The sequence below is a fragment of the Xenopus laevis genome, chromosome 2S (genome assembly GCF_017654675.1).
Source record: "Xenopus laevis strain J_2021 chromosome 2S, Xenopus_laevis_v10.1, whole genome shotgun sequence".
NCBI classification, from domain to species: Eukaryota; Metazoa; Chordata; class Amphibia; order Anura; family Pipidae; genus Xenopus; species Xenopus laevis.
In genome coordinates, this window is record NC_054374.1 from 42,614,789 (window position 1) to 42,627,364 (window position 12,576).

General features: G+C 38.5%; 1 protein-coding gene across 1 annotated transcript; it reads right to left on the reverse strand.

Annotated features, from left to right (window-relative positions):
* Positions 1-11,353: 11,353 nt before the first annotated feature.
* On the reverse strand, positions 11,354-12,373 carry LOC121400759 (olfactory receptor class A-like protein 1). The gene has a single exon (XM_041584713.1). It carries the CDS (start codon positions 12,365-12,367, stop codon positions 11,354-11,356), a length of 1,014 nt encoding a protein of 337 aa, XP_041440647.1. The 5' UTR covers positions 12,368-12,373.
* Positions 12,374-12,576: the final 203 nt, after the last annotated feature.

A 12,576-nucleotide genomic window follows, 5' to 3' on the forward strand; every position in this document is an offset into this window, starting at 1 on the left:
TATTACTTCATGATTAGGCACACAGAGTAGTTGCAGTAATAGTTCAATTAATGCAGGTAAGTTGTGGACTCACTGACAGAATTAATTCCAATGTAACAAGTGAGGGAGCATGGTTGCCACTTGCCCGGAAGACACACAGCAGCTGAGAGAGAGGACCAGCTTCTCACAAGCAGTGGTAGAGCTGCTCACAATGTAGAAGGAAATGTAGTTTGATTTCAGCAGTGTCAAAACCCAAAAAGAAACAGGAGGTTTAAAATGTTTAGCAGGCTGGGTCATTCACTATAGGACAGAACAGGTAACTATGGATGAGGAACATTCTGAGTTTTAAACAGTAAATTGACACAGTACCAAGGGAAAATATAAAAGCAAGGTCAGAAAGGCCAAGATTCAAAATCACTGAATAACTGGAACAATCTGACTCCCTAGATCTCAATTATCCAGGAACAATTAACTCACTCAAAGAAACCTTTTTGCCTGGGTATTGTGCGCAGGATCTATAAAACGCTTCCTCTTAATGCTGATTGTAGGTAGACAAGGAGCTATACCTTTGCTGGACCAAATTCTTAACAGCAATGATTAAAGTTTCAGGTGGTGGATGATACCCGGGTCATGTTGCAGAGGAGATAGCCTTCTGGATACACAGGCTAATAGGGAATATGGTTTGCACGTCAATTTTCAATCATAAGTTTTTAACAGTGATTTTAATGTTTTATCTTTTTCAGATTGTTTTGTATTGTTGATTGACACAATGTAATGTCTGTTATCGGGATGTATCAGGGAAATTTAAGTTCATTGAGGGTTGTCAATGTGCTTGGAAACCCTAGTTAACAGGACAGACATGGGTTAAACCCCAACCCTCCTGCTTCATTTTAGAAAGTGGCTTATCCCACCATGCTGGTTGGCTAAAATCACTTCCTCCTAACTGCTTTTAGCTGACCATACTTCCCCAACTGACATAAAAAGAGCAAGAAGCTGGTCAAGAACTGTCAGTCAAAACTTTCCAGGTATATGCATCTTTTTTAGATCTGAACTGCACTTGGCAGTCACTGTATTACATTTGTATAATGTTAGAATCCTTTTGATCCTATTGATCTACTACTGGTCTGTTGCTGTTTATAAAGGCACAACTAATGAGACTTAACCCTTTAAGTGCCACAGAACGTAGAATCTACGTTCTGTGGATCAAAGGACCAAAGTGCCACAGATCGTAGATTCTACGTTCTGCAGCACTTCCAGGTTTGCGAGCGGAGGAGCGGCTGTTAGAGCCACTCGCTCCACTCCTTCACGATCCCCTGCCCCTAGACAACGAGCAGAGCAGGGGATCGAGTGGCCCCTGGGGCGCGATTGCCCAGGGGCCCAAAAACAGCAGCAGGCACGTGTTACTTACGTGTCCTGCTGCTGCAGCCTACACCGCGCCGTAGATCTCCGCCCCCACAGCACAGGGACACAGATGACGTCGCAGATCTCTTCCAGGGGCTCTTCCTGATCGTCTGCAACAGCGACTTTTTCAGGTTAGTGCAACAATTACACACACAAACACACCAACACACACTTATTACAGTAATACACACTTAGATTCACACTTACACACACTTACACATACATTTTTGGGGATTGGGGGGTCACTTACACTCACTGCACTTACACACACGTGCACACGCACACACGCGCACATAACATGTAATTTACCATTTGTACACACGCACACGCACATACATGGCATTGTGGGGTTTTTTTTCTTATCGCATCGTCTCTTTTTTTGGCTGAAAAAAATGTTTTATTGCCATTACGAATAGCGTATTCGCTAACCGTACTGTGAAATATCTTTTGTATGTTATTTCGGTGATTATATTGCAATTTTGGGTATTTTGGTGCATTTTTAGCCATTTTATTGAATTTTTAGCCATTTTATTGCATTTTCAGCTCTGCGTATGTTGTGTTCACTTGTTTCTAGCCGCATAACCTTTTTGGCCCAGCTAAAATATTCAAACTGTGATTCTGACGGCCGATAACACTAGTCTGGAAAAAAAAACATTGATTTTTGTGGTTTTATTGGATTTTTTTGCATTTCACTCTTTACTGCATTATTTTGTTTTGCCTTGTAAATTTTATCTACTATATATCCATTTGGGGGTCTCTGTGCGCCACATAGTTTGGTATATCTATGCATATTGGGCATCAAAGTGTTCAGTAGACCCCTGGCGTTCATATTTAGGATGTTTTATGCTGATAAGTTCCGAAATGTGTGGCATATAATGGGGTAGAATTCAAGCTTTGTGACGATTTTCAGAAATTTGATAAAAACCGTTACGTTCAGCATTGCTTTGCAGTTTGGCAGTTTGCAGTAGAAACACTTATTTACCCATATTGGATTCGTCAGAATGTGTACTTTCTGAAAATATATGGTTTTCTGGGGTCTCTGTACTGTTAGGGGGGGTCTAATGTCGCATAATACACACACCAGGTGCTCATATTGCAGCAGCCAGCGCGTCAGCCGTGAAAATGTATATACACTATTGTCATTTGGGGGTCTCTGTGCGCCACATAGTTTGGTGTATCTATGCATATTGGGCATCAAAGTGTTCAGTAGACCCCTGGCGTTCATATTTAGGATGTTTTATGCTGATACGTTACGAAATGTGTGGCATATAATGGGGTAAAATTCAAGCTTTGTGACGATTTTCAGAAATTTGATAAAAACCGTTATGTTCAGCATTGCTTTGCAGTTTGGCAGTTTGCAGTAGAAACACTTATTTACCCATATTGGATTCGTCAGAATGTGTACTTTCTGAAAATATATGGTTTTCTGGGGTCTCTGTACTGTTAGGGGGGTCTAATGTCGCATAATACACACACCAGGTGCTCATATTGCAGCAGCCAGCGCGTCAGCCATGAAAATGTATATACACTATTGTCATTTGGGGGTCTCTGTGCGCCACATAGTTTGGTATATCTATGCATATTGGGCATCAAAGTGTTCAGTAGACCCCTGGCGTTCATATTTAGGATTTTTTATGCTGATACGTTATGAAATGTGTGGCATATAATGGGGTAAAATTCAAGCTTTGTGACGATTTTCAGAAATTTGATAAAAACCGTTATGTTCAGCATTGCTTTGCAGTTTGGCAGTTTGCAGTAGAAACACTTATTTACCCATATTGGATTCGTCAGAATGTGTACTTTCTGAAAATATATGGTTTTCTGGGGTCTCTGTACTGTTAGGGGGGTCTAATGTCGCATAATACACACACCAGGTGCTCATATTGCAGCAGCCAGCGCGTCAGCCGTGAAAATGTATATACACTATTGTCATTTGGGGGTCATTGTGCGCCACATAGTTTGGTATATCTATGCATATTGGGCATCAAAGTGTTCAGTAGACCCCTGGCGTTCATATTTAGGATGTTTTATGCTGATAAGTTACGAAATGTGTGGCATATAATGGGGTAGAATTCAAGCTTTGTGACGATTTTCCGAAATTTGATAAAAACCATTATGTTCAGCATTGCTTTGCAGTTTGGCAGTTTGCAGTAGAAACACTTATTTACCCATATTGGATTCGTCAGAATGTGTACTTTCTGAAAATATATGGTTTTCTGGGGTCTCTGTACTGTTAGGGGGGTCTAATGTCGCATAATACACACACCAGGTGCTCATATTGCAGCAGCCAGCGCGTCAGCCGTGAAAATGTATATACACTATTGTCATTTGGGGGTCTCTGTGCGCCACATAGTTTGGTATATCTATGCATATTGGGCATCAAAGTGTTCAGTAGACCCCTGGCGTTCATATTTAGGATGTTTTATGCTGATACGTTACGAAATGTGTGGCATATAATGGGGTAAAATTCAAGCTTTGTGACGATTTTCAGAAATTTGATAAAAACCGTTATGTTCAGCATTGCTTTGCAGTTTGGCAGTTTGCAGTAGAAACACTTATTTACCCATATTGGATTCGTCAGAATGTGTACTTTCTGAAAATATATGGTTTTCTGGGGCCTCTGTACTGTTAGGGGGGTCTAATGTTGCATAATACACACACCAGGTGCTTATATTGCAGCAGCCAGCGCATCAGCCGTGAAAATGTATATACACTATTGTCATTTGGGGGTCTCTGTGCGCCACATAGTTTGGTATATCTATGCATACTGGGCATCAAAGTGTTCAGTAGACCCCTGGCGTTCATATTTAGGATGTTTTATGCTGATAAGTTACGAAATGTGTGGCATATAATGGGGTAGAATTCAAGCTTTGTGACGATTTTCCGAAATTTGATAAAAACCGTTATGTTCAGCATTTCTTTGCAGTTTGGCAGTTTGCAGTAGAAACACTTATTTACCCATATTGGATTCGTCAGAATGTGTACTTTCTGAAAATATATGGTTTTCTGGGGTCTCTGTACTGTTAGGGGGTCTAATGTCGCATAATACACACACCAGGTGCTCATATTGCAGCAGCCAGCGCGTCAGCCGTGAAAATGTATATACACTATTGTCATTTGGGGGTCTCTGTGCGCCACATAGTTTGGTATATCTATGCATATTGGGCATCAAAGTGTTCAGTAGACCCCTGGCGTTCATATTTAGGATGTTTTATGCTGATAAGTTACGAAATGTGTGGCATATAATGGGGTAGAATTCAAGCTTTGTGACAATTTTCTGAAATTTGATAAAAACCGTTATGTTCAGCATTGCTTTGCAGTTTGGCAGTTTGCATTAGAAACACTTATTTACCCATATTGGATTTGTCAGAATGTGTACTTTCTGAAAATATATGGTTTTCTGGGGTCTCTGTACTGTTAGGTGGTCTAATGTCGCATAATACACACACCAGGTGGTTATATTGAAGCAGCCAGCGCGTCAGCCGTGAAAATGTCTATACATATTGTCATTTGGGGGTCTCTGTGCGCCACAAAGTTTGGTATATCTATGCACATTGGGCATCAAACTGTTTAGTAGACCCATATGTTTATATTTAGGATGCTTTATGCTGGTAATGATACATGGACATTACGATGCTGGAAAGTTGAAGCTTTGAGGCAATTTCCAGATATTTCACCAAAACCGCCAAATTTGGCAAAGCCTTGCGACTCAGTAGTTGGGAGCAGAAAGGCATGGGTACCCATTTTAGATTCTGTAGAATGTGTACTTTCCAAAAATATATGGGGTTGGGGGTAAACATATATTTCTGTGTTTTTACCCCACAAAAATGCAGTCAATGTGTTGATTTTTCATTAGCTGAAGTTACCCACAGGACAATTTGTATGTGCTAACTTCATTTTGGGGCCTCTAAATGCCATATACTTTGGTAAACTTATGAACAATGGCCACCAAAATATTCAGAGGAACCCTGGCAATCATATTTAGGGTGCTTTTTCTTAGTATGTAATGACACATGGGTGATATGGTGCTGGGAAGTTGAAGCTTTGAGGCAATTTTCAGATATTTCACCAAAACCGACAATTGTGGGAAAGCCTTGTGACTCAGTAGTTTGGAGCAGAAAGGCATGGGTACCCATTTTAGATTCTGTAGAATGTGTACTTTCCAAAAATATATGGGTTTTGGGGGGTAAACATATATTTCTGTGTTTTTACCCCACAAAAATGCAGTTAATGTGTTGATTTTTCATTAGCTGAAGTTACCCACGGGACTGTTTGTATGCGCTAACTTCATTTTGGGGCCTCTAAATGCCAGATACTTTGGTAAACTTATGAACAATGCCCACCAAAATGTTCGGAGGAACCCTGGCAATCATATTTAGGGTGCTTTTTCTTAGTACGTAATGACACATGGGTGATATGGTGCTGGGAAGTTGAAGCTTTGAGGCAATTTTCAGATATTTCACCAAAACCGAGATCTTTGGGAAAGCCTTGCGACTCAGTAGTTTGGAGCAATAAGGCATGGGTACCCATTTTAGATTCAGTAGAATGTGTACTTTCCAAAAATGTATGGGTTTGGGGGGTAAACATATATTTCTGTGTTTTTACCCCACAAAAATGCAGTCAATGTGTTGATCTTTCATTAGCTGAAGTTACCCACAGGACTATTTGTATGCACTAACTTCATTTTGGGGCCTCTAAATGCCAGATACTTTGGTAAACCTATGAACAATGGCCACCAAACTGTTCGGAGGAACCCTGGCAATCATATTTAGGGTGCTTTTTCTTGGTGCATCACGATACATGGGTGATATGGTGCTGAGAAGTTGAAGCTTTGAGGCAATTTTCAGATATTTCACCAAAACCGACAATTGTGGGAAAGCCTTGCGACTCAGTAGTTTGGAGCAGAAAGGCATAGGTACCCATTTTAGATTCTGTAGAATGTGTACTTTCCAAAAATATATGGGTTTTGGGGGGTAAACATATATTTCTGTGTTTTTACCCCACAAAAATGCAGTCAATGTGTTGATTTCTCAGTAGCTGAAGTAAAGTCCTGAACAATTTGGATGTGCTAACTAGGGATGTAGCGAACTGCCGATTTGGTGTTCGCGAACGCCATTCGCGAACACCGGCAAAAAATGCGAATGTTCGCGGACAGTTCGCGAACTTCGAACACCCGCTAAAATCGGTCGATTCGAACGATCGAAGGATTTTCATTCGAATCGAACGATCGAAGCCATTCGATCGAATGCTTTTCATTCGATCGAATGCTTACAATCGTTGGACCGAATGGAAATCGTTCGATTTTTAGCGGTCGAAGGAATTCGAATGGTCGAACGACTTGTATTCGAATCGAACGCGAACTCAAAATGCGAACGTTCCCAAACGTTCGCGAACATTCGGCGGACGCGAACGGTCGGAGTTCGCGCGAACTAGTTCGCAGCAGAACAGTTCGCTACATCCCTAGTGCTAACTACATATTGGTGTCTCTAAATGCCAGATACTTTGGTAAACCTATGCATAATGGGTATCAAACTGTTCAGTGGACCCCTGGCAATCATATTTCAGGTGCTTTTTCTTGGTACCTAATATAGTTTGGGATATGCGGAGCAGCAAAATAAAACCTTTGAAATGATTTTTCAGAATTTTGAATTTTTTGTTGAAAAACCGCTATGTTCAGACAAGCTTTTATGTTTGGTAGTTGGGAGTAGAGAGACATAGTTACCCATTTTGTAATCGGCAGAATGTGTACTTTTCAAAAATGTATGGTTTTCTGGGGTAAACCTACGGTTTCAGGATTTTTTGCCTTGGAATCTAAAGCATGCCGTTTTCTGCCTTAGTGCTTACAAAATTCAGTAATATACTGCCGGGAGTTTTTGCTGTACAGAAATCCTAAATCTCCCTAAAACTATACATATCTGGTATAGGCACGTTCGAGAGACATAAGGCTTTCCAAATCAGTTGGATTTTCATCCGTAAAATGAAATATTTTTCTGGTATAAATTGATATACGATGAAAAATGGTAATTTTTCATTTTTTTTTGGTATTTAGCACTATAAATTTTTTTGCACAGGTGGAAATACATGAAAACTCAGGCAGATTTAGAAAGCTCAGTTTCTACCGAAAAAAACAATGTATAGTTTTCCTAGGTAAACTATAGGTTTCCCCTCAGAAAATGCCCCTAAAGTGAGAGAGCACAAAATGTTTCAAAAATGGCTGGCATTTCGCGTAACCAAAATGTGAAATTCTGCTGGCACTTAAAGGGTTAAAAGCAAGTAAACATTCATCGTGGACATTACAATGTTTACAATTTGACAGAAGATGTCTGTTTTATGAAAAAACCTTTCAGTTCCTTTTTCATAAGTTAACAGTTCATCCTCATTGGTTTTGTTTTCATTAACAGATATATATTACTTTTTATACAAATCTTGAAAATAACGTAGGAATACAATTATATGTAAACAGTGTTGGAGCAGGTCGAGGGGGGCTGCATCGCTAGTGCAGTGAGCACATTTGTTCTCAACTTGCCTCATGACAGGAGCTGTCCTGTATGTACAAATCCTATATTATATTAAATATCTGATGGACTCCATCACAGATTAAACATTATATAGTGAATAAAGTACCCTTTATTGTAAAATATAAGGATTTTACAAGTTACAGAGGAGTTGCATGACAATATATAAAATTTAAAAACTCTGAGGTTACTTCTAATATAGTCATATTTTCCAACAAGGGGTACTTTATTTATTATAATACACGTGTTTTAGTGAGTCATGTGAAAGAAATGACATTACTAAGCTCCGTTTATAACTGATTACTGAGAGCCATTTATAACGATATAATTTATAGGATATTCATGGCTTTTGTGTATTATATATTATATTGTGAAAGCTGCACTGGGTAGGTAGGTACATGGAGTGGGTGTTTAGAACCAAAAATATTTAATACATATAATGAAGGTGGTCCACACGCCAAATATTCATATTTCTCAAAGTGCTTTATTCCATAAATTACGCCAATGTTTCAGCTCTGGCTTGGGGCCTTTTTTTTTTCAAAAAAATGCGAGCTTAAATGTTGGTGTAATTTATGGAATAAAGCACTTTGAGAAGTATGGATATTTGGAGGGCAGACCACCTTCACTGTGTGTGTGTGTGTATATATATATATATATATATATATATATATATATATATATATATATATATATATATATATATATATATATATATATATATATATATATATATATATATATATATATATATATATATATATATATATATATATATATGTATATAAACACATATACACATATACAGAAAAAGGAAAAATAGCTGCACTCAGTTACTGGAGAAAAAGCCTGGGTGCACACTGCAGAAAAGTCATATAGAATATCATGTAAAGCAAGGCACTCACAGGTCTTAAAATAGGATGAAAAAGAGATAAAGTTTATTTGTTCTTCCAAACTTCGGTCTTTCTGGAGACCTTTGACCTTGACAACAATAAATATATAGACCAGAGCACCATAGAAATATCCAGTTGGTCATCAGTCCCTTCGTTGTAGTTAAGGGGTCCCAGCACCACTGGCTGAACCAGCTCCCTCTAGCTTTTATGAACAAATAATATGCGCTAACAATATGGATCTTTCCCCCACATAGACTTTATCCTAGCATGCTGCCCCACCTGTACCATCACGGGAGATGTGCACACATAGTTTGTCGCGCTCGGGGTTCCAGCCATAAACACTGAGATTACTACTGATCACCAGCCACAATGCACATATAGCACAAGTCCGTTCCCCTCTATAACTCCAATAGAGGCCACACCACCATTAACTCTGGATAGGACCGGTGTGCAATCCCGAGTTAAGACCCGAAGTACCATAATGGCCATGTCAGACACTCATAAGTAGCACTTCTGTTTTCCTGTTATGGCTACAGGTACCTCTTCCAATTTTGACAAAAATATGGGCTGCTATACTTTGAGGTACTTATTTAACATATTCCACTTCTGTATACTCGCCTACCAATGGTACGGTATCTATGCAGCCTCTGTTTCTGATTTCCCTCTGTTGCTTTGTATCATGGCTGTATCTATTTTAGTTCCACCTATTATCTTTGGTTAGAAGATTTTGTTTTTATTATGTGGTCCAAGGAGTGCGGGTCCATTTGCTATGCTGTGTGAAACGCACCCATTTACATGAATTTGATCTGGCAAGAGTGCTCACACAGAACGTATACTATATATATATATATGTATATGTATCAAACAGATGTGGTTTTTAGCAATGCCGATATACTGACACTGTTTACGTTATCCTGCACTACACGTCACTCCCGGGTCCCGCCACACTATGGGGGTTATTTAATAAACTCTGAATACCTGAAAATCCCCGAAATCCGAAAAATTTGTGATCTTTAGTGTTATAATAGGCTTTTAAAAAAATCACAAATTTTTTGGAATTTATTAAACCCTGAGGGCCAAAAAGCCGTATATAAAAACACGGCATCTCAAACCTGTTGAGGTTGCATAAAAGGCAATGGGAACAGTCCCATTGATTTTTGGTTGTGTCGGGAGTTTTTCCGGAAAATGTAAAAATAAATAAGCATTAAAAACCCGAGCGGCTTAGAATGAAATTTGTGGCAGCCGATATTGAGATAAATTCGGACCTTGATAAATAACCTCCATGTATTTAAGATGGCGGTGTTGTTTGCATTAGCACTTTGATAAAGGCTGAGGGCGTCCACCATAAATCTTTATTTTCCCACTGTGTCTTTTCTCTGTATCCCAACCTGCATGAACTATTTGTCAAAATCAGCACCGGGAGGGGTTGGCAACTGAAATATACTATGTGATTAGTGTTGGGTACCTCAGTGAAGGTGTTTCCCAATGATTCAAGCCCTTGTCAAAGTTTCAGTCAGAGAAGGAAGTTTATTCAAGCACAGAATACAGAAGCATTCGGTAGTTTAGAGAGAACACTGTCCAAGCTGACCATTACATACATATTTATCATTTATCATATCAAAAGCATTGTCTTACAGTTAATTGGTCAAAGCATCACTGTGTCAAACTGTTTAATAATGGTAAGAATAACTTTTGTGTCTGGGCAGAAAGTTTGTCCCTAGCAGAGTTAATTGCTAAGCAACTTACATTTCTTAACAGCCACAGTTATATGTCTTAATAACGGTTGATATCGAAAATTTCTTTTCTAGCTAGGTGTTGGTTATCATGTTCCGCAAGTTAGCTGTTACTTTTGCACGTAGCTGCATCTTATAGAAAAATATTGCTTTATATGACAATATATGCCTTATATGTAATGTATATCAAAAAGATAGGAATGAAACAAGTCAAAAGTCACTTAGTTCCTAGAGGTGGGCTACTCAATGGATTAGGTCTAACATTAGTTTCTGCATTCATAATTAGTAAGACACATATAAATCAATGAAGTGGAATTACACTTATATATATTCTTATCTTATCTATTGAGTAAACCAATAACTATTATTCTGCATGGAGTTTTTAACAAAAAATGCAATGTAGATTTGGTTGATAAAAAATATGATTAGAACTCAGAACATCAGGGAACAATCTAGTATCATTCACATCTTGATTCACTTTGGACATGTTAAGTATTAAGCCCAATAAGATCACAGCTCATAAAGCCTTGGAAGCACATGAAGTTCTAAAAACAAGAACAACTGAAAGATCTTTCAATGTCTTTAAAGCATGGCTAGTCATTGCTATTATTTCATATACATTATATGCTATAAGTATAATATTCAAAGCTGCAGTGGACTTCTGCAGAGAACCCAAACCTTTGTTACCCATGAGCCATGGGTTGGGGACTACTGGATAGGATACACATTTGTCTTAACATGTGTCTTAAGGCAAAATTAGTAGAGTGATATCAGGTAATGATTAAAACATCAGTTCCTAAATGTTGTGCAGACTTCTCATAACTCATTTCTACTCTTACATCTTCCATGCATCCTCATGCAGATTTTTTACTTCATTTAGTGAGTTTTGTACATTATTTCTGCTTTCATTTGTAATAATAGTTTGTATGTCAATAGTTCTCATTTTGCATGGAGTTTGAAAGAAAAAGTGTAATTTAGGAGTTGTTGCAAAGATATGAATAGGACTCAAGACAGCAAAGGATGCAGCAAGGAACACTCTAGTATCACTTACATCTGGATCCACGTTAGTCATGGTCAGTGTGTAGATCCACATTGAGTTATCCATACCGAACAACGCCATGTACATTGTAACCAACAAGATGACAGCTCTTGATGCCTTGTATTCAACTGTCTTGCGTTGACCCTTGTCAGAACTACGTTTGCCTTTCATTGATTTCCCATGGTGGAACAGAACATATACCATGTACATGCTGGAAAGAGTCATCAGTCCAACAAATATAATCTCTCGTACTACAGATACTAAACCATTTATTAGGTATGTTGGATAATTCATATAATCAATATCACAATATACTAAGTGCAGTGTGTATGGTGACAGTGTTTCATTGGTTGTTGCCCGTCCAAACAAAATTGGATTGGGGTAAATCGCCATATTCATAGCCAAAAATAAGGAAATTATTATTAGTGCATAACGACTGACTATTTGTTTGAGGTATATCCATTTTCCTGTGGACGGAGCAATAATTATACACTGGTGGCAGCTAAGGAAACTGGTTATACAAATGGACATGGCTCTGCTTACTCTGAAAATAAATATAAATAATTTGCACTGTTGGTCATTGAGTAAATGCTTTAGCCCAATGGAGAATAAGGCTTGTGGTACAATGCGAGAAAATAGAACAAAGAGATTAGCCAATGAAAGTGATATCCTTATTATGTTGGCTGGTAAGAGCTTTTTCTCTAAAAGACCAATGTGAGCAAATCTCAGGATAAGTGAAATATTGGCAGGAATCCCAATTATGAGCAAACAAAGAAATCCAGCAGCTTTAAGTTGCACATTTATCGCCATGGCAGTTTAGGCACATTAACCGATATGAGTATAGACAAGGTGGAGTCTTCCTATGATTTATGGCACCTGTTGCTTTAGCAAATGAAAGTGAGTTTTTGAAGTCTTTCTGTCTCACGTCCATCAGTTATATAAACAGATAAGCCAGATTCACTAGGAGGAGAGAGAGAACACGTTTGACTATTGATTCTTAAAATGTTACTATTTTATTC

Bases quoted from the DNA above. Each gene is read 5' to 3' on its own strand.
- LOC121400759 (XM_041584713.1), bottom strand. From the start codon at position 12,367: ATGGCGATAAATGTGCAACTTAAAGCTGCTGGATTTCTTTGTTTGCTC.